This window comes from Hyaena hyaena, unplaced genomic scaffold (genome assembly GCF_003009895.1).
Source record: "Hyaena hyaena isolate Hyena2069 unplaced genomic scaffold, ASM300989v1 scaffold_115, whole genome shotgun sequence".
NCBI classification, from domain to species: Eukaryota; Metazoa; Chordata; class Mammalia; order Carnivora; family Hyaenidae; genus Hyaena; species Hyaena hyaena.
In genome coordinates this window covers 1552436-1577695 of record NW_024080747.1, presented here as the reverse complement: position 1 = coordinate 1577695, position 25260 = coordinate 1552436, and the positions used below count along the sequence as shown (strand labels likewise).

Sequence of the window (25260 nt, the reverse complement as noted above, 5' to 3'; positions counted from 1 at the left end):
AGAACCTGTCAGAATATGAAATTATGTTAAACTTCATTATCTCTCCACCCCCCTCCATCCTCAAATGGACTACTGCACTGGTGTTCCAGCTTTGGAGTCCCTTAGAGCATTCTGAAGTGAAATCCAAGGGGAGGAAAGTAGTATTTCAGTTGATGTTCTGGCATTTCCCTTTACCTACCTCAAGTTCATTTTGCTTTGGCATGTGAGAGTCTACAGAAAATGTCAAAAATATCAATCAATTCTTCCTAAAATATATTGAAGATGATGATACAGTAACTCCCAAGGCACATGATATAGGCATATACCACATACGAGCCTAAGAATACACCTGTGCACGTACCATTTCAAATTGAGAAACACTAGCTTGAAGTCTTACTACCATGCACTTTTAGGGTGACATGTGGGCATTGCAAAAGAGAGACCCTGTTGTCATAATATTTATTCATAAAGGCTGTAGGAAATTATGTTTTTAGGCTAAAAATTTTCTCAGAGCACAAAAATTTCTCAGATAAATAAAAACCCATCCACAAAGATGAATGAAAATGAAAGCATCTTAAAAAAATGAATTTGCCATACTTAAAAAATATTTTTGAATATGATTGTTTATCCTTAACAATGTTTGAGACCATGCAGACACATAGACATAAATGGGAGAGCAGTGCGAGCCAAGGAGCATGTGATCTCATTGGCATGAGTTTCCAAAGGGGTCAGACTTGAAACTGACCAGCAAAAGATCAATTTCCTAGGAAGTCATTCTGAAGACTAAGTTCTTATCCTAAGATCCATGGCCAAATGGCAAATCAACACCCTAGGCAACATACTTTTGGAGAGGTCATGGAACCATCCTCTGAGTCCCTCACCAAGTAAACTTTGAATTTGTCCAAACTATACATCTCTGAGCATTTAACATGAGAGTTGTTCGGGCTAAAATCCACCTCAACCCTAGGTTTCCATCCACTGTAACTTTTATCTACAACAAAGGCCAAAGGAACACTGTGGCCCTTTAAGGGTTACTGTGATCCAGCTTTTTAATTACTTTGATTACCTCATGAGCTCTATCTCTGGGGATGAGTGTGTTTCAGACATGGAATAGTGCTGAGGGGGAAACATTCCCATGAGCTCAAGCTGGACATAACTTGTTTTTAATGCTCAATGTAAACATCTAGCTGTATTCTCATTAGCATTTCTGCAAGGCAAAATAATGCCTCCCATTCTCATTTCCGCCACTTCCCTCCTCGGAGCTTCCAGTCTGACTGTATGCATTGTTCTGGCTCCCACTTCCACCCTGGTGTACAATGCATTTTTCCCTAGGCCGGCAAGAGCCTCCCTGTTTGATCGCCAAGCCTCCTCCTCCTCCTGCTTCTCTGAATCCTTCCTTAACCAGTTCTTCCATGAGGACAGACCTTAACAGTTTACATCCAAGGCTCCCTGTACCCATGAAGCCTGAAGGATAAGAGAGTGGCTTGTAGAATAAGCAAAAATACTTGAAGAATGAACAATTAATAACTATTTCTGATGGTTTTATATTCCTTAACCAGTTCCCTGAAATCTTGTGACTTACTTATATCCTTTCTATGAGAAGCTCAAGTTCTTCCCTAGGTCCTGCAACACAATATTGCCAAAAACTTTTAATGAAAAAAGTTTAAAAGGTGTGGAATTATTATTTTAGATTTCATTTTTGAGATGACTCATACCTAAATCATTTGTCAACTTTGTGACCTGGTTATTCTTCTTGGAGAAATCACACCCATTTAGATGAGTCTGTGTAAATCATTTATTTATATGGTTGCTAATTGTTGTTACAGGTTCCAAGGCTATGACAATACCTTTTCATTTATAAAGGCTAACGAGAACTCTTCTGGACACTTTTTCCTCCCTTCAGTCTCCAGGGGGGTTTGTGTCAACTCTCAATTAATGGCACTTAAAACAAAGGGAAGAGATTGGGCAAAAGATAAAATTATTTATATTTGAAAGATTGCAAATGATAAACATCTGCACATAAGCAGTTCCTTAAATTACCATTTAAAATTAGAAACAACTTCCTTTTTTTATTTTTCAAAATAGGCGATTGACATCATCAGTAATTTCTAGGAAACTATATTAAAATTTATTTTTAAAAAGTAAATTCTTAACAATTCTGAGGTTTCTCATTCAACACAATTGAGGGTGCTTCTATTCTAGAGGAATTCCTGACAGTTTCTGAGAAAGGGAAGGCTAAACACAATAAGGATAGAATAAAATAGCCCTAACTTAAGTCCTATCTTTCCTGATGAAATCAGGAAGTAAAGAATACAACATCTAAAAGGTGTGTGCTCACTGACCTTCCCACCTCTCCCCTCCACTGGCTTCCCCACTAAATTTACATTATGTTTCCAGAAATGGGTATCCAAAAATGAATGTCAAAGAAACTTTGGCTAAACCAGTTGCATTTCATTTAGCACTACACAGGAGGAATATGAGTACTCAAGACGCCCAGTTGGGATTTTTTTCTCTAAGGGGTCATTCAAGAATTGGACAGAATCAGGTCGGGTGACATTTCCCTGGGGAACTGAAAAAGAGGGACAGGAGTGTGGTCAGAATCTAAGAATCAAAGATGATCTTTTCCAGTTGCAGAACTTCTCAGCAGTAGTTTTCCATTCCCTGTGGCATTGACATCTGCCTAACACAATCACTGTGTTCTTGCTCAAGCAATGGTGAACAGAAATGTCTGTATTAGTTCCTCTGGGCTTCTATTGGCACATACATGCAGATGGTCTTCTACATGCTCTCCTCATGCACAGAAAGATAAGTTCTTATAAGTCCTTGTAAGAATATTTTTTTTTCATGGACATGCACATGATCACATGAATGTGTGTGGAGGGACAGAGCAGAGAGAGAGAACCTTAAGCAGGCTCCATGCTCATCACAGAGTCTGACACAGGGCTCCATCCCATGACCCAGGGATCACGACCTGAGCCAAAATCAAGAGTCAGACACTCAGCCAACCAACTGAGCCACCCCAGCACCCCAAGAGTAAGTTCATATATGCACTAACACTTCTTTGGTTCAACAGAGACAATAATTTATTGTGAATACCGTGAAGTACTTAAGAGTTCAACTCAATAAAATGGAGTCTGGTACTGTTAGATAAATGTCAAAGCATACATTGTAAGTAATGCTAGGATAAAACAACAAGTGCAGGTGCAGTAATTAATGTCAACATTAATGAGGGTGGGCTATGTCCTGGGCACACCTTTAAGTCTTTTTCCTTTATCAAGTGATTTTGTCCTCTCAATAACCCTATTAAGGTGGGTTCTGTGATTATTCCATTTTATAGATGATCAGGATACTGAATTTTTTCACCAAGAATGCCATTAAAACTTAACACTGAAGAAGCCAGAGGAATGTTTGCTGGGTTTTATGTTTTGTTTTCAGTTTTTGGTGGTGATGGTGTTGTTTCTGTTGCGTTTTATTAGTTAGCAAGCACTTATATAAAATTTACAGCCTGGCAGTTACTGATCTAAGACACTAACTCTTTCGTAAGTATGACACTAACTCTTTTAAGCCTGATGACAATCCCATGAGCTAGGTTCATTTATTATAAACATTTTGAAGTGGTAGGAGTTGAGCCTCATAGAGATCAAGCAACCTACCCAAGGTAGCATGGCTAGTAAGCTAGTAGAGTGATGTCCTAATCCCAGGTAGTCTGTTTTGAGTGTGCAGTGGGAAGAAGTCCTTACATAAGCAGGTGATGCTTGAGCATTTCTTCAATATTTAGCTAACATACCCAATTTATTGGAGGGAGGAGTGTGTGGGTCATGTAAAGGAGAGATTAGGGAGGGAAATAGAGGTGCTTATCCTGCTCTCTCTCTCCTTCTCTTCTTAGACCTTGCCAATGACTCTATTAGGCCTCATGATTGGTGCTCATGTTTTCTCTTTTGGATGTTAATACCTAGTATACCTAGGAATGATGAAAGACTAATCTCTGGGGATTAGAAACTAGCTGAGATATGAATGAATAGTCAAAATCAATTTCAATGCTAGTAGCTACAGTTAACAACTCAGATTTTATTTTTATCAGTAAACATCATATGTCTTCACATTTAGCAACAAAATAAACTACAAAATACACTACTTTTCTACTTAACCCTCCAAACATACATTTCCACATAACTCCAGACAGTCTGTAAGTTTCAAATAAATCCAAACTAAAAACTCATTTGGTCTCATAATAAGGAGTTGCCACTTTGCCACCACCAACAATACCCTTGATTCCTATGCAAAGAGAGGAAGTTAACATTCATTGATGAAGTTTTGAGCATCTGGAAAGCTTTTGGTTGAGAAGCTTGGTCTCATTAATATAAGAACCTAAAAATATCTCAAGTAGAGAAGGAGTGGAATCTGGTGCTTTGAGAAGGAAAAGAAAATAAACAAACCTGAGAGGAGGAAGTTGATTCATCCAAAACAGAGAAGGTGACATATTGGGGGTTCTTCAGATGGCAGGGAGAGCATTCCACTTCTACCTAGGTCCTTTGGGTAAAATGAACTCAAAGAGGCAGTTGTGCCAAAAGACTTGACCCTGAGTGCTATATATAGCTCAAGGGTTCCCACAAATCTTCTGTTAAAACTTGGCACTGAACAAAAAGAGCCATAGGTCTTTGAATGGATCCATAGGCATAGGTCAGAACAGAAAAATGGCAGCCACAATGAACTAGAATATAGTGGATCCCCCCACACTTTTGGATACTAAAATCCTTGGGGTACCTGTGTAAACCTCAGGGAGGAAAGAGGACCGCTCTTCCTAACAATAACCAAATTTCTCACCTTCTTCTCACCTACAATCACCACAGAATCATGTCCTCTGTAAAGAACATCTTTCAAATTGTAGAAAAGATGTAAGAAAACGGTAGTTCACATTTAACATTGAGAGTAAGGTTCATATTTAGGATACCTATAAATCTGTTTCATCTGCCACACAAAGTACTCCATTTTATTTTAATTAGTTGCCAACATTTATGAGTGGAAAAATTTCACACAAAAATCTGGATTTTTGTTTTCTGAAAAATTTGATATTCTGGCTAAGTTGGTCTTTATTCTCCCTTTTATGGATAGTATTACCCTCCAGACCCACATGACTTGTTCTGTCCAAGCTCCCTCTTTTGCATTACTTAGTTGGCCTTTGAATACAGTTGTATAGTACTGCTGGATTATCATATAGCTGGGGATTTAAAAAATATGCAATACCATTAGGACTATAACTACAATAAGGAGAGATTACTTTAACCATTTACATATTATGTCCTTGGCTTCTTTTGATGGGAATTATAGAAATAGTCATATAAAATTTATAACTGCATTTGTTGGTTGGATATTGATACTTTTTGCCTCCCAGCTATCTCTTTCAGTATTCCCTGTATGAAATCCAACATAAAGTCTCATTGAAGAATTAACTCAGCAGAATATAATTGGTAATATCCCCTCCTCCAATACAATAAGAACTACTCATCTATTATTTTCTCCATTTTGCCTTTAGCATTAAGAGCGTCATAGCTATATTTCTTTCAAGTATACTGTATGGAAAGTTATGACTTAAACATGCATGTTCTATTTTTCTCCTTTTATTTCTATTTTATCTCAATATATATGTTTTCATTTATAGTTATTTACGTACTTAAAAAATTCTTCTGTTTCATACATAAATTTCTTATAGGCCACCTCAAATTGTTTGTGAAGTTAGAGTATAAATAAATAAGCATGGTTAAATTAAACATTATCGTTAATGTTTAATAACCATATAAAATTATATCAGGAGAACATAAAATTTAATATTCATAAAATACCAGGCCATATCCATTTGAGATATATTTTTTGCTTTTGTTTCTTCCCTTTTGAAAATATGGTAATATTATTAATAAATAATTTCTTGGTATCGTTTCTAGATGATTTGCTGTCAACTAGAGGAGCATACTTAATTTGTTGTTGTTTTATTTGTTTTTTAAAATCCACATAAAGTAGCAACTGTCATATACACATAGATTCTCTTACTTACTTGGTCATTGGTCAAAAAGGCATTTACTGAGCACTTACTTTGTGTCAAGAACTATGTGAGACTAAAGCCAAGTCTCAGAACTTGGGGACTCAATTAATAGGGTAGAATAAAGACCAAAGGAAAGATCAATAGAATATGCACTGGAGGAAAGAGCAGTTTTTTTTCCTGAGGAGCCAAGAGAGGTGTGTCACTTGAGGGAGAAGCACCCCAAGTTTCGAAAGGCAAGCAGTGGGTGATGCAGAGGGAAGGGTCCACCTTGGGAAGGGATGGAGCCTACTAGGGGAATCTTTAGTGAATCCCACATCCTCAAAGCATGCCCTTGTTGAATGTCAGTTGCCAGTAGAAGGCAGGGGACAAGGTCCGGAGATTAAACCATCAAAAGAAAAGTGGTAGGGATCTATCTGCTCAAGGTCCTTTCTTAACATAATGGCTATTTACCCTATTATTGTTAATGAGCAGCCATTGTGAAGTTTAAGTAAAATACTTACATCATTGTATCTGTGTAGTCAATGGAGTCAGCTTTGGAATTAGTCTGATTACTTCGTATATGATTCATTGATTTAATTTGGTAATTGTGTCTATCAGAAATAACTTAGTATAGTTTGATAAGGTAAATATACTAAATTAGAGGCCACTAAAATAAACTTTAAAGATATAGTTCAATGAATTCAAAAGGCAGGAAAGTAAGACAGGGCAAGTGAGAAGTTTGGTTCACACTATTGATGTCCTGACATCCTGCCTAAATACTTGTTAGAAGTGAGGCAAAAATAACTTGATTCTAGACTTTCTGGTAGTCAGAATAACCATTTATAGAGAAAAGATCCATGGAGTAAAAGCAAGCCCAGTGCTTAGTGGATGTACCAATATTCATACAGCAGAAGGCATACTCTGATACAATAATAAATGTCCTCAATAACAATCTGACACCAAGCAATAATAAACTTTATAGGACAGTTTTATTTATTTTCCTTTTTTTAAATTTACATTTTTGTTGGTTAACATCCAGTGAAATATTGGTTTCAGGAGTAGAATTCAATGACTGATCACTTACATACAACACCCAGTGCTTGTCACAACAGGTGCCCTCAGTACCCATCACCCATTTATCCCATCTTCCACCTACCTCCTTTCATTAACCTATAGTTTATTCTCTATCATTAAGAGTCTCTTGTGGTTTGTTTTCTTCTCTTCTCGTCTCCCCTCCTGCCCTTCCCATATGTTCATCTGTTGTTTTTTTTTCTTAAATTCCACATATGACTGAAATTGTGTGGTATTTGTCTTTCTCTGATTAACTTATTTCACTTAGCATAATACATTCTAGCTCCATCCACATCATTGTAAATGGCAAGATTTCATTGTTTTTGATTGCCGAGTAATAGTCGATTGTATTTATATACCACATCTTCTTTATCCACTTATCAGTCTATGTATATTTGGGCTCTCTCCATAGTTTGGCTGTTCTTGATAATGCTGCTATAAACATCGGGGTACATGTACCCCTTCAAATTTGTATTTTTGTATCCTTTGAGTAAATACCTAATAGTGCAAATGTTGGATCACAGGGCAGTTATATTTTTAGTTTTTTGAGGAACCTCCATACTGTTTTCCAGAGTGGCTGAATCAGTTTGCATTCCCACCAGCAGAGCAAGAGGGTTACCATTTTTCTGCATCCTTGCCAACACCTGTTGTTTCTTGCTTTGTAAGAAATTTTAGCCCTTCTGACAGGTGTGAGGAAATATCTCATCATGGTCTTGATTTATATTCTCTTGATGATGAGTGATGTTGAGCATTTTTTTCATGTGTCTGTTAGCCATCTGGGGGTCTTCTTTGGAAAAGTGTCTATTCATGTCTTCTCCCCATTCCTTCACTGGGTTATTTGTTTTTTGGGTGTTGAGTTTGATAAGTTCTTTATAGATTTTAGATACTAACACTTTATCAGATATGTCATTTGCAAATATCTTCTTCCATTCTGTAGTCTGCCTTTTAGTGTTGTTGATTGTTTCCTTCCCTGTGCAGAAGTTTTTTATCTTGATAAAGTCCTAATAGTTCTTGCTTGCTTTTGTTTCCCTTGCCTTTGGCAATGTGTCTAGTAAGAAGTTACTCTGGCTGAGGTCGAAAGGTTGCTGCCTGTGTTCTCTTCTAGGATTTTTATGGGTTTCTGCCTCACATTTAAGTCTTTCATCTATCTTGAATTTATTTTTGTGTATGGAGCATCGTGTCATTCAAAGCTATTGTTTCCTTGTTGTTTTTCTACTTAGATGATCTGTCCATTGCTGTAAGTGGGGTGTAAAAGTCCCCTACTATTATTGTATTATTATCAATGAGTTTCTTTATGTTTGTTAGTAATTAATTTATATATTTGGGTGCTTTCAGGTTGGGAGCATAAATATTTACAATTTATTAGATCTTCTTGATGTATCAATATATCGCTTATTTATGATACAGTGCCCTTCTTCCTCTCTTGCTACAGTCTTTGTTTTATTTACTTATTTTTTTAAGTTTTTAAAATTTTTATCTATTTTTGAGAGAGACAGAGACAGAGCACGAGTGGGGGAAGGGCAGAGAGAGACACACACATACAGAATCTGAAACAGGTTCCAGACTCTGAGCTATCAGCTGAGAGCCTGAGGCAGGGCTCAAATGCAGGAACAAGAAGATCATGACCGCGGCTGAAGTTGGACGCTTAACCAACTGAGCCACCCAGGTGCCTCTACAGTCTTTGTTTTAAAATCTAGTTTGTCTGCGTGCCTGAGTGGTTCAGTCAGTTAAGTGCCCAACTTTGGCTCAGATCATGATGTCGCGGTTCATAAGTTTGAGCCCTGCGCTGGGCTCTGTGCTGACAGCTCAGAGCCTGGAGCCTGCTTCAGATTCTGTGCCTCCCTCTCTCTCTCTCTCTGTCCCCCCTCTCCTGCTCACACTCTGTCTCTCTCTCAAAAGTAAATAAAACATTTAAAAAATATAAAAATAAATAAAATCTAGTTTGTCTGATAGAAGTATGGCTACTCCAGCTTTCTTTTAAAGTCCATTAGCATGACAGATGGTGTTCCAGCCCCTCACTTTCAATCTGCTGGTGTCTTTTAGTCTAAAATGGGTCTTTTATAGGCAGCATATAGATGGATCTTATTTTTTTTTATCCATTCTGATAACCTAGATCTTTTGATTGGAGCATTTAGTCCATTTACATTCATAGTGATTAATGAAATATATGAATTTAGTGCCATTGTATTATCTATAGAGTTGGTGTTTTGGTGATGCTCTCTGGTATAGGACATTTTTCGTATAAAATCTTCCAAAACTAAGTCATTAGCATCATGCCAAACCACTTATCCCACATTCAATGAAAGCAATTCTAGGGCAACTTGATACAGTGTAGGAATGGGCTCTCTGCTGACCTCACTTACTTGAGGAAGAATTTTAGGGTAATTCTCTAAAAGAAAACACGGAGTATATTTCAGGTACTACTCTGTGATATGCTTTCTCTCATCCAAGCTGTTTAAAGTGAAGAATTGAGTGACACTCCAGGTTACACCCTAGAGTATAGTTAAGCACAGAGCTCTCTGGTAGAAATGGCCAGGTAGGCTGGGACTAGAACTGATACCTGCTTTTGGAAATTGTGGGGCCTGAAATGATACTTCTTGAATTGAAAGGCTGCCACTTTCATTCATCCATTCACTCATTGACTGACTGAGTCATTCAACCCATACTTATTGAGAGCCGACTGTAGGGCAGACGTCATGAATTAGATGCAGGCTCTACTGTTAAGAAATTTATCGTGTGGAATAAAGACAGAGAAACAGAAAAATTACAAGGGGATAGTTCTACCAAAGGCTTAAAAAGACATTCATCAGGGGAAGAAATAAGCTGAAGAAGTGTTGATAGGACACAAGATTCTCTTCAAGAGGTAATTTTGTCTTTAATATCCTGTAAAATAAACTGGCAGCTAATGTGAGGTACTTTATTCCATAAGGTTATTAACTACATTCCTATAAAAATTGTGGAACAGTTTGATTGAAACAGTTCATTTTGGAATAACTTTTAATAAATTTGTTGAACCTTCATATGTGTCAGACACTTTGCTCTTTCATGTGCATTGCCCCACTTCACACATTTGTATACCTTCTTAAAAACACCCTGTGAAGCTAAGTAATGTTATTAGCTTCTCACCACAGAGAAAAGCAGAACTTTAGGAACTTTTGTCAGGTTCTTTAAGCCCAGTGCCTAGTTCTCCATTATTACCCTTCTCTAGCAGGAAACAGATAATAGAACCTTTTAAACCGATCTCTTGATCTATATCAATAGCTTATCTTGTTTTTCTCTACAATGCGAGGGCATGATTCTTACTCATCTTAAAGTGATTTGAATTCTTAAGAAAAAAATTAACGAAAATATGACTTGCATTAGATTCCTTTAGCAATAGTATAAGATGAGTTCTGTGTGAGCATTAATGGCTAGATTAATGCAGCTCAGAAGCAAAAGGGGGAAAATGCTGTGAATAATTTTGCATTATTCCCATTTGATTTTTTAAAGTTTTTTAAAGGTTTATTTATTTATTTTGAGAGAGAGAGAGCTGGGGAAGAGCAGAGACAGAGGGAGAAAGAGAATCCTAAGCAGGATTCACACTCTGAGTGGAGCCTGACACAGGGCTTGATCCAATGACTCTGGGATCATGACCTGAGCTAAAATCAAGAGCCAGACACTTAACTGCCTGAGCCACCCAGGTGCTGCTCTAATCTGATTTTTGGACAAGCAGATGGAGCTTATAATAATGATATGTACTGGAGTATTTGGGCCTCTAAAATTTGTACATTCCTTTGATAAAATGTTGGTGTGAGAAGTCCATGATTATCAAGTAAGGCACTGATGTAAGTATTTGAAGAAATGCATAGGTAAATAAAGAATAGTCACAAAAAAGTGAAGGATTGTACTCTGTCCAATTAGGTGGCTAGACAAAAATACTAGACATGCAAAGGTCCTAAAGAGCTAGAGTGGCAGAAATTGTCCTTGAGTGCTTATTCAGCATAAACTTAGTCATGATCTATAGAAAACGAAGAAACAGCACTCAAATCTGGTTGAGAGGAAAGAGAGCCTCCTGGGTGTCGGCCAGAATCTATGCCTGCAAGATATGACTGACCACATTCATGCCTTAGGTCTATGTGCCTCCATCTGCCCTCACTAGGAGATCCAAAAGCTAAGATAAATGCCTCCCACAGTAATTTATTGTGCCTTGTATTTCTAGGCAAAAGAAGAAAAAGATAAGTTTATGAGATCCTGATAGAGTTTCAAAGTTTTATTTCTAATATTTTCTTGTCAGTATGCTAGAAATTAGCTAGTTAGCCACATCTTACTAGGCCAGGTCTGCTTAATGCCTCACAGTTCAGAGAGCACCAATTCAAATTATGAGTAATCTGCTGGTATGAGATGAGAGCTCAAACCCTCTCCCCTTCCATGTCTGCAGAGTAGTTTGGCAGTAACATGCAGCAATGGGATTTGAAAAGCTCTGTTATTCTTCTCTGACTTTTAACCTCTCCAGATCAAGCATATAGGAGATGAACCATGGAATAACCACATACAGGGTTCTAATGAGGGTCCAAATAGTTATCCATTCCACAAACTAACAAAAGAAGGTAAGCTATAGAGAGGGGTTGACTATAATATAATCAACTAATGCAATAAAAATATTCCTGAAACTTATCCCATATGCAGCCATTCTGTGTTCATCAATAATCACTGAGGAAGTTTCCATTTTAATTAACATGTCTGGTTCTGAAAGAATGGCTTATAGGACAAGAATTTCTCCATTCCTCATTGGCTTCTGGTATAACTCCATTAGATCCTACTACCAAAGTTCTTCAGGGTGATTAAAACAGCCATGAGGTCTATAGAATACAATAAAGTTAAAAGATCATAAAAACTAATTTGATGACACACTGGCTTATGTGTATTTGCATATATATTCAGCAAAAATTCTGAATTAAAAGTGAAATAAAAAATGAAATCAGGGTGCCTGAATGGCTTAGTCAGTTTGACTCTTGATTTCAGCTCAGGTCATGAGATTGAGCCCTTGTGTGGGGCTCCATACTGAGAGCATGGAGCCTGGTTGGGATTCTGTCTCCCTCTCCCTCTGCCCTTTCCCTACACATGCACTTGTGAGTGTGCTCTCTTCCTCTCTCTCTGTCTCTGTGTTTCAAAATAAATGAATAAATAAAAAGTGAAATCAGACTTATCAAACAGGGTTCCTGGCATCAAAATATCTACAGTTGGAGTCTTTGCTTTGCTACCTACTAGCTGTTGGCTGTGAGCAGATTTCTTTCTGTCTTTGACTCTCACTTTCTTCATCTGATAGAGAAGTAGTCATACCTGCTTCACAGGATTGTTTTAAAAACTAAATGACATAATGTGATGGGAGCATTTAGGAAACTGTAAATTGTTATGACTCTAAGGTGTCACTTTACCTTAGCATTAGTCATGACAAACTTCAGGAATGAAGTGATACTTTTGGAGTATAATCTGGGATTTGGTGGAGAAGAGCAAGGAGACTGTTTGTATTTGGCTCATCAATTGAACATGTCCAGTGTGCCACATTCCAAGCTTTCTGTACAAAGAATCAGGCCTGGAGAGGTTTCCTATAGGCAGGAGCATGAGGACAGAGAAGCTGACCCCAAACAGCAAGCTGCTGGTCAGGAACCACGTTTCTGCTAAGAACAGAGAGTCAAGGCTGAAAGTGGGGATTTTACTGGACAATACAGCACTTCTCAGACATCAGCCATCATCACAATCACCTGGAAGACTTTAAAAATATATACTGCTGGATCACACTTCCATTGTTTCAGATTCTGAAGGTAGGAGATGAGGCCTCAAAATCTGCAACTGAAACAAGTCCCAGTGACTCTGATGATTCTAGTCCAGGGGCCACTCTTTGAGAACTACATGGACAACATAAGAATTACAGCTTCTCACTTCTAAAAACCTAATCTGATTCTGACTAGTTGAAAGAAAAAGGGAATTAATTTCCTTTAAGTTAGTTAGGATTCCTGGATGGTTCCTAAAATGGATAGGAATCAGACTGATAAGCAGACAGGAACTAGAGCAATTCTAGTCCCATCAGAACTAACCCTTTCATCATGATGCCCAGGCATCACTGGTAGTATCTCTCAGTTCCAAATGCTCTTTGTCTCTTGCTTCACCTGAATTAATATCCAGAATCCAGTTGGCTTAGGGAACATGCTCACTCCTCAGCGACTAGGTGATAGGTTACTTTGAATTACAGTTCCAAGAACGTGCATCATGGAAGAGACACAACTGAAAAGGATATAAGAGTACTGTTGCCAGAGATGTTAATGGATGCTCATGTAGCCAAGAAACAACATTAACAACAAAAACAGTCCATGTCTTCTATTAGTAGGAAAAGATCAATTAACAGAGGGCCTGAAATTGTAGGGAAGAGGAGTTTGTACTTGATCTAAACTGAGAACTCCTGTAGATTCTTAGAAAACAGTTGACAGCTTCTTTAGAGGTGGAAAGGGAGAAATGAAATAAAGCCTTCAGGAAAATTCTGTCTTGAGTACCCATGGTTGGCCCTCCTGCTTTATTTTCCCAACTCTGAGCTTCAAGAGCATTGCTTCCAGGTTTAAGTATGTCCTCAGGAACTGTAGGTCGGGAGCTTCTGATTATAAAGACACACTCATCTATCCTACAGCTTGAATCATGCTGTACATTTCATTGGAATGGTTTCTTCTTCTGGATATTCTTAACTCATTTACTTTATTAGAAATATTTCAAGCATACAAGATAGTATTAAGAACAACATAACACTTGAGTATCTATTTCCCAGTTTCCCAGGTTTCTCTTTTGAAATAATCCCATTGAATATTATAGAACTTTTAGTTATGATCAGGTCTGGCGGGTAACCAGATAAGGAGATGGGCTGCCATAGTGACAGAAGTGAGGCAAAGAGGCAAACCTCTGGGCTACTGCAGATATTCAGATCATCAATGACAGAGTAGATAGATAGGACTGAGTACTTATACTCTCAAATACTAAAAATAATAAAGCAATGGCTTCAACAATTTGGAAGGCATTCATTTTAAAAGGATATTTTCCCTTAAGATACCTAGTCCTGGCTCAAATTGCCCTAACATGAACAATTACCTTTGAGCAGTTATAAACATTTGCTTCAAATATTTGTTTAATCCTGTGTAGGCCTCTTAGTAGATAAGCAATCAAGTGGGAAGGATTGATAAAAATGCCTCAGGCAGGTTAGCCCTGTGGGTGGCTCTGAGTGGGTACCTATGTGTGCCCTCCTGACTCTTTGTAATCTTTGAAAAGTATAAGCTGTGACTATGTAATTCTTCATTAAAATTGGTGGGGACCGATTTTCCAGGCAGAGAGAATCCATGAGCATAACCCCTAGGGCAGGAATGCATGAGGCATTCCTGGGAGTCATAGATGTGTGATACAGAGCAGGCAGGAAAAGGGGTCAGGCTCTCATTTTCAGTGTGATAAATGCCACGGTCAGGAGGTTGGACTTTATTCTGGAGTAATAGGCCACCATTGTCTTACTGTAGGCTTTAGAACAGGGGAAATTGTATGACAAGAGTAAAATTCAATTCACTTTAGCAAATGTATTGAATGAGTGGCTGCAGTGTGCCTGGCCCTGTCCTTGGGATAATGGATGCAGAGACACATTCTTGATGTTGCCCTCAATGACCTTTAAGTCTAGTAGGGAACAGTCTATCAACAGATGTCAATAAAAAGTAGTATTTTGAGCTAAAATAGATGTATGTACAAGAGGCTTCTACGGAGCCCGGAGAAGGTAATCTGGGGGCCAAGGGACAGCTTGATCCCGGATATGAGTTTTGTAAGAAGAGTAAGAATTATGTGGATAAAGAGCAGAGGGAAGGATAGTCCAAAACCAAGACAACACAGAGAGCAAACTCACATGGCAGCAACTGACAGGGAACGTGTAAAGAAAGACAGCATTGCTGTTTTATTGGCTCATTCGATGGGAGGCAGAGAGAGGGTAGGAAAAGAAAGATGGAGCCTAGCGGGTAGGGATGGTACTTTGGAAACCTCATTCAGAGTAGAGGCAGAGAAGCCAGTAGACGACTATAGGGTTATATTCTACAGTAGTGTTAAATTTAGGAGGCACAGTCCAAACAGATATTTCAAACTTTACACACAACTCCCAAACACTTAGGGGAATTCAAGTTCATACTTGAAGAATAATGTATTCTCGGGGCGCCTGTGTGGCTCAGTCGGTTGAGTGTCCGACTTCAGCTCAGGTCATGATCTCATGGTTCGAGGGTTCGAGCCCTGCGTCGGGCTCTGTGCGGACAGCTAGCTTAGAGCCTGGAGCCAGCTTCAGATTCTGTGTCTCCCTCTCTCTTTGACCCTCCCCTACTCAGGCTGTCAATCTCTCTCTTCTCTCTCTCAGAAATAAATAAAAAGAAAACATTAAAAAATTTTTAAAAATAATACTGTATTCTCAACATTAACAACTCCCAAGAAACTCCCAGTGTCCTGTCCCAGAAGGACCCTCACCCCATCTACAGAGTTCCATTCTGACCACCATGGTCCCTCATTCCCTGTTCTCTTCTCTGGCACTCCACTAGGTTTCATCCTCCCTTTCAGTGTTACTCTTGGGCCCTTTATGATTTTCTGCCCCCACCCCACATCCTTGCACCTGGATTTTATCCTTCCTCTCCTCTTCAAACAGGACTTGTAGCGAGAGGGCTACATTGTAATTTGGGTTGTGGTGAGGGACAGTGGGAGGTCCTGAACTTGAATATGTTAATAATGTGGAGCCAGTAGCAATAAAATATAAGATGATCAAGAAGAGTTAGGGATATGACAGAATGATGGAGGAGCAGACACAGAAGTGAAATAACTTTTATAAACATGCTAAAAGTATGTCAGTTAGCCTGACAACTAACTAAATGTAGAATGGAGACAGAGAAAGGTAGGGCTTTAATACTGCTTGGTAGTTTGGATCTAGAATAAACTACAGCAGTACAGTATTATTTGCTATGGCCAGGTTTCCAAAAAGAGGTGCATATTTAAGGGATTGGATTAGAAGATGATAAATTTGACTTTGTATATGCTGAGTCTAAGGTGTCAGCAAGATATTCAAGTCATACTTAGCAAGCACAGTGCTTTAATTTGGTGCATATGCCAGCAGTATCCAAACTTGGGTGCTTAAGACACCATTCGGTTGTTGGAAAACAACATACTATTGCCCTTTCTTGAAGATTGATTATACATTGATAAATCTTATAGTAACTAAACCCATCTAACTTAACTTCATTTCCAGTGCCTCTCCTATTTGTTTTCCAGAATATCTCTTAACATCATTTGGAATGTTATTTTAAAGGAACACTGTCTTAAGAAATGCTCATTACAGCACTAAGGAGCTGTAATTAGGGGATGATTAAGATAGAAAGATTTTGATGGGGGTGGAGGGGGTTGTTTATTTGCATGGAAGTGAGAGTTGAAGCATTATGAACTGATGAATCACTCAGAGTGAATAGAGAGAAAAGAAAGATTGCAGAAAGAACCTCTATAAACACCGTTTGATACATGAAATGGCATGCAGAGAACATAATTTGGAAAGGCAGCAAATTGTGATAGCAAAAGGCTAGGTTTCAGAATTGTCATGTGTGACAAATGATCTAATCTTGAATATTCAGTTTTCCTACCTTAAAAATAATGCCCACCTTGTTGGGTGGTATCAAGATTTAAAATAGAAAATAGGTGAAGCACCTACCACATAATAGACCCATAATCTATTCTCAATAAACACTATTAACTAATATTTTCATTTAAATCTTCTTGATGAGTTGAAGCGAAACTTTTGTGACCACACTGCTATATTAAAACCTGAATATGGAGCACTTACCTGCAAAAGATCTCAGTTGTTGATATTAATACCCTAATAGGAGAAAGAAATCCCAGTTCAGACAAGCCTGGGCCAGGAACAGCATGGTACTGGAATAGGATCTGCAGAAGCTAGGCAATGCAAGAAGACACCACAGGAATTTCCTGAAGGCATCTGTGACTATGTTTTTCTAATCAGCTTTTCATGAAGAGATGCTGGAAGCTAATATCAGAACCTTAGTGAACAATCTGCTCTCCTTAAAAAATTTCTGAACTCAACCAACCCTGGACGAATGGCTGTAGGTATCAATCTGGCATGAGGAGACATCCTCTGACAGTAGTAATTATCTGGCACCCTCAGGGTTAGGCTGTGGGAGGCATCTGTAACAGAATACTGAGCTAATGAGATATACTTTTGTTTGAATATGTCACCATGTCACAAATGCAGACCTTAATCATTTTCGCTGTCGGTCATTTGAACATAGAAGGCCAAAAGAGATTCTGAAGTCAGAGCTGAAAGCAGATTAGCTTTTGTTTATTCTAGAAAAAAAAAAAAGTCATTTAACTGATTTTATCCTGATGAAGCTCATTCTAAGTTTCAAAGGGATGTTGGACAGAATCTGTTATTTTGCAGTCTTTTTCTTTAGGACTTCTGGACTGAAGCCCCTGAGGTCACAAATGGGTCTGAAAAGTTTGTTATTCAGATTGGCCATTTAACATGACTAGCCAATGTTCTTAATCAAGAAGTCATCCTCCTAGGGTGCTCAGGTGGCTCAGTCTTAAGTATCTGACTCTTAATTTCAACTCATGGTTCTGGAGTTCGAGCCTTGCAATGGGCTTTGTGCACTGACTCCTGAGGAACCTGCTTGGGATTTTCTCTCTCCCTCTCTCTCTGCCCCTTCCTCACTTGCAGTCTCTCTGTCTCTCTCAAAATAAATAAACTTTTTTAAAAAGTCATTTTCCAGCACCCAAGATATAAATAGAGGAGATGACTGAAAAGAAAGTGAACAAGTCTTTGAGGGAACGTGTAAGGCATCAGGAGTGTTCGGATCCCTGGAAAGGAGGGACAGAATCTGGGTGACAGCTGGTTTATGTGTGTGAATACACTAGGGTATTGTAGCAGATGTTTATTAGTTGTTCTCTGCGTGAAGATAGGCTAAAGTATCAGTGAAATACACCCTAGAAGTTCATAGAGTCTCTCTCAGCGGGGGTACTTGCAAGGAAAAAGAACCGTTCTGTATCTGATTTGTTTATATGGTCACTTGCCTAAAAATCACAAGACTTGGACAGAATGAATACATATAACACAGCACTGCTTGCAGTATGGTACAAAATTCGCAGCATCAGCATCACCTGAATCTGGCGTCATCTAGAAGGGCCAATTCTCAGGTCCTACCTTGGGATGCAGAAAACAGAATCTCCAGGTAATTTGTTGCTAAGTGTTTTCTAAGTAATTCTTGATATACTGAATTTTAAGAAGTACTATTCAAGGCATGTATTCGATGTGCCAATCATTTCTACTTTCATTCACTCACTACGCTAGCCTGGTTTCCATGTCTTTCCACCCTTAATTTCTGGTTCTCTTATCCTGATGGTACCTGGTTAGACCATCTGGTTATGAGAAATCAGTTTTGTAATTTTTATCTTGAGCATAAATCAGAATTCTACTAACGGAAAGCAATTTTGTAGAGGCAGTAATAATACTGATTTTTAGCCTTGTGCTTTGGTTTACAACAGGAAGACCATGGTTACAACTTCTGAGGAATTACCCTTCATTTGTAGGGTAACAGTGATAGAAATTAAGGGATTAAAAAAAAGAGAGAGAAAAACACTTACATGGGCTATAAGTTGCTCCTGGGAAGCTTTTACTTCAGCTTGTAACCTCTCAATGCACTAAAAGGGAGAAAAGTTTAGAAACAAAATGTGGAACTCTTCTTTTAATATATTCAAAATAAATCAGATATAAATATGTACCAGTTCTCAAATCCTGTGAATGGCAGCACTGTCTCAGCTAGGTGGTTTGGAAATCATCATTGAGAAATCCTCACTCCCATTCCTATCTCGCTTCCATTTTATTGAAGAGCCCAACAACAAAGAACACAAATATGTGAAGATTTTGGAAATGAGTGGGAAAATAATGTTTCTTTGATGTGCTGAAGGTAAAGCCAACCTACGTTATAACATATATACATATATATATATATGGTATCAAATGGGTTTGATACTACCCTGTCTTTGTAACATATGGATATGTTTTTATTTTAATATATACAGACATAAATAGGTAGGTAGATATCTCCAAGGTCATTAGAAACCCATTTGAGACGACAAAGAAAAAAATTTATCCTAATGCTCAGAGATTCAGAGATTAATAACTTTTTCTAAAGTAATTGATTAAAGCTTATGCCAAATTTTTGATGCACTCATTTTACTACACTTAAAGAAACTATTCCTTGACTAAGTTCAACCTTCAAAATGAGGAGGAGACATTTGGGGGTACCAGGGTGTCTCAGACAGTTAAGTGGCCGACTTCGTGTCAGGTCATGATTTTGTGGTTTGTGGATTCCAGCCCTGCATCCAGCTCTGTGCAGACAGCTTAGAGCCTGGAGCCTGCTTCAGATTCTGTGTCTCCTTCTCTCTCTGCCCCTCCCCCACTCACACTCTGTCTCTTTCTGTCTCTCAAAAATAAGTAAACATTAACAAAAATTTTTTTTAAATGAGAAGACATTTGTATAGTTAATACCACTTAGAAAATAAATAGTATATTCATCTAATATGATTCAAAGGATACATATCAAACAAACTTTTAAAATATCACTAACAAAATTAATTTTTATATGTGAATATTCACCAGAAATACAGTTATATTTAGCAGACACAAATATTATTTACCATCTTGTACTTAAATATGGACTTCCAACCTAGCCAGAAATGACTGCAGAAATGTCAGTACATAATAAGTTTAGGTAACTTTTTAAGATAAAGATGACTTTTTTCTTCTACAACATACCTGGTCTTTTGCAAGGACCATTTTTTTATATGGTTCCCCACTGCCTTCCTTATGATCCAGGGCCCCTAGTTTTTCCTCCAGCCAGGAAACTTGCTCAAGCAGTTTTGATTTTGTTCCTTCAGAGGCTGCAAGCTAAAGACATTTCTTGTAAGGACATGCAAGTACAGTGATTTTTTTAAAGCTCCTTTTAAAAGTCTAATTGATACATGAATTGCCTGCCACCAGTATCTATTAAACATGAAAATGGCTTCTGGAATATTCCTCATAGCTAACAAAGATTAGTAGAGAGATAAAAGGAAGTAATGTTGACTTTATATTTAGTAATAAGGATCTTTCTGAGCAAGAGATGAGACTACATAGTTACAACAGGCAGAGAGATTTCTAAGGCAACAACCTCAACGCTCACCTTTATTATGTTTCAAGATTGTACTTTATTTGTACAGCTGAAATCTGTATTGTTTTTTGTATAGTTCTTGGAACTTAACTCTGGGGGGACTACAGCTCTTTAGAAAAAATGGGAATTCTGACTCCCTCGAATGTTCACCCTATAAAGGAGCTGAAGGGAAATGCAGGAATTTCAAGTTAAAGTCTGATTGGAGGGAGATCTAGGCTAAACCATCACCAGAAAATGTCTACAGATGATGAACTTTGGCTTACTCTTTGTGGATTTCTCTTGAGGAAAGGGTAGTTTGATAGTGCCTCATTCCTGAATTCCCTTGGAGAGCCCCCTGGACTAGCGTTTCTTTTCATAGCTTACTGTGCATTTTTTCTATAGCTCAGCAACAATTCTGAGAGTCCCTGGAAAGGGACACACACCTTGTATTCATTCCAGTTCCCAATGTGTCCTTGGAGGCATGAATTACCTTTAAGTATCTCTTTAATATTATTCCAAATATTCTTGCAAAACTGTCTCATCTTGAAAAGTGCAGTGTTGTATGAAAGGAGAGAAGGTTAGCCCTCCCCTTGACAAGGATGGAAGAGGCCCTCGGGCCTGACAATACATGGCTAAAGTATTGCCACCTACTTCGTGGTATCTAACCAACGTTTTAGAAAATAACAATAGAACCCCCCTATGACCCAGCAATAGCACTGCTAGGAATTTACCCAAGGGATACAGAAATGCTGATGCACAGGAGCACATGTACCCCAATGTTCATAGCAGCACTCTCCACAATAGCTAAAACATGGAAAGAGCCTAAGTGTCCATCAACAGATGAATGGATCAAGAAGATGTGGTTTATCTATACCATGGAATACTACATGGCAATGAGAAACAATGAAATCTGGCCATGTGTAGCAACATGGATGGACCTTGAGGGTGTTATGCTGAGCGAAATAAGTCAGGCAGAGAAGGACAAATATCATATGTTTGCACGTATAGGAGGATTAGGAGGAACTTGACGGAGGAACAAGGGGGAGAAGAAGGGCGGAAATGGTGGGGGAAAGGGAGAGAGGCAAACCATGAGAGACTCTTGAATGCTGTCAAAAACTGAGGACTGATGGATGTGGGGGGGGAGGGGGGAGATGGGCATGGAGGGGGGCAGTTGTGTGGATGAGCACTGGGTGTTATGTGGAAACCAACTTGACAATAAACTATTTGTAAAAAAAATAATAAATAAAATAAAAAAGTTAAAAAAATTAAAAAATTAAAATTAAATTAAATTAAATTAAAAAAAGAAAGAAAGAAAAGTGCAGCAAGTTTTTAAAGACAATTTACCAAGCGGGAAAACCTGAAGTGGTTGCTCTGCCGTGGAAATGAGGTGGGAACTTCATATATATACCAGCATTGGTCCAAATCCACTCATCCACACAATCATTCACTTAACAATTATTTGCTTAGTTGGTGCTCTACAGCCATTCTGTTATGTTCTGGAGATTATAAAAGTGCAGTGTGAGAGCCAGAGGGAACACAGATGTGATGAATTGTTGGCTATGCCTTTCAGCTCGCAGCGACCTGGGAGACCTGTCAGGCTCCTCATGGACAGTGACACATTTCAACTGAGTACATGATAGTTTGGGGATGTAGGCTGGGTTTTCAAGGAACCCTTCTATTTTATTACACAGTATAGGGCATAATAGCTAACCACACAGACTCTTGAGTCAGACCCTTCGGGTAAACATCTCACTTTCCTACTTATTATCTGTGTGATTAAAGTAAGTTTCTCAGTTTCTAGGGGCTTGATTTTCCAATATGTAAATGGGAATGGAGATGAAAGAAATAGTACTTAGCTCACAGGTTTGTTGTGAGGATTATATAAGTTTATGTAAAATAATGCTTGAAACATTTCCTGTACTTATTAAATATTATTATTATATTATTATTATTATTATTATTATTATTTCTTCTACCTCCTCTAGATTACAGTAAGTATTGATAAGGGTTTTATTCAAATATTTCATATTTATCAAGTTATAAAACACAGTATCTGAAGACATCACAGCACTTTTGAGCTGGTTTCCCTAAACTCAAATTGTATTCAGTTCACTTACTTCCTGCAACCACTCTAGTGTTTAGGGAAAAGGCCTCTCTAGATCTGGCATTTTTTTCTCTCAGATACAGTCTTTCTCAGATTGGCCAATTTTGTTTCCATATTCTACCTGACTTATAATTCATCCAGTTCCCATTTGGTTGTCTTTCTTTTATATCTGCCTTCTATTATTTTCAAGCTTTTATTCATTCATTCATTCAATAGATACTCATTTATTATAGAAATATGTTGGACATTTATTAAAAGTAAGCCTTCAGAGGTAAAAAAATGAGAGTGACTTTGCTTATATGCTCAAAAAACTTATGCTTTAGCCAGAAAGGTAGAGAATTTTAAAACTATTATGTAATATGAAAGTATATAGTTGAATAATAATAATGACAGTAACAATTTACTGGATATTTACTACATACCAAGCCCTCTATAAAATCTTTTGTTTTCTTTTTTCTTTGTGTATCTCAATTCATCTTGATTCCCCTTTTGCGGATAAAGTAATTCACTAAGTTTAGTAAAGTTGTATAACTTGCCCAAGCACATAGCGAGTTAAGTGTTAGAACCCGAGGTTTCACTAGTGGACACTGGATCTGACTCCCTAAAGCCCAAATTTGACCCCAGGTCCTGAAGCGGGACTTGAGAATCATGAAAATGCCATCATCTTTGCTGCTAATTGGTTCAGGAATCAGTCTTCAACAATCAGAATCTAGGTTTTCTTTGGCCACAGTTATTAAATGAGGAGATGTGATCCAATTTGGACCACTCGTACTGCTCAGAAGGAATTTTGATGATTTGGAGAAGCATTCTTCTCTCTCACCTACCCAATATGAATGTTGCTGTAGCCATCCTACAAACATCCAGGAAACCAGTATATAATGAAGCTACACTCTGAATGGAAGAGTGGCCAACATTATTGAAATGCTTTATCAACTAATCCTGAAGTACATCCTACTTTGGACTCATATATAGTGAGCTAATAAGTTTCCTTATTGTTTAGAAATGGAATTTTCTGTTACTTACTACCATAAGCATTCTACTGATACACTGTCAGATTCCAAAGTCCCATGCTCTTGACCACAAATAAGTAAATTCTATGGAAAAACAGCAGTAATTAATGTTTATTTGGTAGTTATACCATACTACTCAATCTGCTGGGTGCTGTATGTACACAAGCTACCTTAGTCGAATGCTCAAAACTCTATAAGCGGTGTGGCTTATTTTTTGTTAATTATAACCATTTTAAAGAATGAGAAACTAGATGCTTCTAGGAGTGAATTAACTTCTACATAGCTAATAAGAAGAGGCTGGTTTTTCATCTACATTGGCCTGCCTCCAACTCTGGGTTTTACATTATATACAACCCTAATTCTAAGTCTACTTATAAAGATGAGGCCTGTGGTTTTTCCCGCAGTAACTATATGGCCTTTAGCTTTGTTTCTCAGCATGTATACCTATTTACCTGAAAGAACAAATTTGTCTTTTTTTCTAAGACCCAAGAATTTTTTTCTTAACTACTTGCTTTCTATTTCTATAGACATTAACCACATCTCTTTGTTCTCCTCTCATAAAGGGTCTCTGTCTGAATATCCCTTTGATTCAGATATATTTACTTCAAGCTTAGCTGTCCTCTAAGAAACCTTGAGTTGGAGTCAGAGATCTATGTGTTAGTCTCAGTCCCACAGCTCATGAACCTTGGCACCCATAATAGGATTTTACATGCTACCTTGCTATGTTTTTACAGGATATTTCTCCAGTCATTTGTGTTCAAACTGGATTGGAAATTCCCCAGAAGGAGGAATGGAGAATTCTGTCAAAACTTACAAGACACACTCAAATTGGTCAGAAGCAATCTTTGCTAAGATTATTCTATTTATTAATTTTTTAAACTTAATTCTTATATGTATGTATCATCACCTCACAGCAGCCAGATACAAGATTTTATTCTTTCTCCCATATACGGATACATTAGGGAAAGATCTAGTAATTTCCTGTTGAATTTTATTTTACATTGATGTAACTATTTATCTGCATAAGGTGATACTCTCTGAGCCCTGTTTGAAAATAGCCCATCAAATAGAACTGATAATACCAAAGGATAGAAGAGAAAAGAGATGAGAAGAAAATAAAATAAAATAAGAATTATGCATCAGAGTTTTGTTTTTTGTTTTTTGTTTTTAATGCTGTCTGAAAGATTGTGCTCTACTGCTGACTCACAAGATGTCAGTTGCCATTTTTTTCACTCCATTGTTTTGGTGGAGGTTTTGGGACTTTTTAATGTCTAATTTTCAATTCAGGAAGGCTTTAGGAATGCTGCCTAAATTCAAATTCAAATTATGAGATTAAAAAAGGCATCAAAGTGAGTAAGAGGAAATCCAAGTTAGCCCTGAAAGATATCATAATTGAATTTTAAAACTCTGGGGACCTTGGGTATTGCTTCTTTTTTGTTGCTTTCTTTCTTTTTTTTCGTAAGACCTCCTTGGTTTTACAGAGTAAAACCTTGTTTTGGGAAGGATAGAAAAAAGGTTTAGTCCAACTTAGTACCTCCTTACAAAAAGAAAGTAGAAATACTGGACATCTGTTCTTTAAATGACTGATTTTCATATATCTTAAGTAGCCACTTTTGCTGTAACATAGGTTCATAGGATGCTGGCAGGCTAATATTATACCTCTGACTCTTTTTGACAAGCAGATCCCCTTCTCCTCTGCCTATGCTGTTAACAGTTTGGAGGGAAGAAATGACTTAAAAAGTATGAACAATAACATCTGTCTTAAGAATTATGTAAAAACAAAGAGGCAACTTTCATGTCATATCTTTAAAGCTGTGTAAAGCCAATTAAAAAAATCAACTTTCGATATTCACCCCAATGTGA

General features: G+C 37.8%; 1 protein-coding gene and 1 non-coding gene across 2 annotated transcripts in view; one reads left to right on the top strand and one right to left on the bottom strand.

The window, feature by feature from the left end:
* The window catches only part of CCDC192 (coiled-coil domain containing 192), a 203210-nt gene that overhangs the window by 119943 nt on the left and 58007 nt on the right, over positions 1-25260 (bottom strand). The window contains 2 exon segments of the mRNA XM_039236709.1: positions 18737-18793; positions 19911-20042. Of these exon segments, the coding sequence (XP_039092640.1) occupies positions 18737-18793; positions 19911-20042 (189 nt within the window).
* Positions 20839-20960, top strand: LOC120234750. Its single transcript, XR_005529189.1, has one exon. It is a non-coding gene; the product is annotated as a U6atac minor spliceosomal RNA (small nuclear RNA).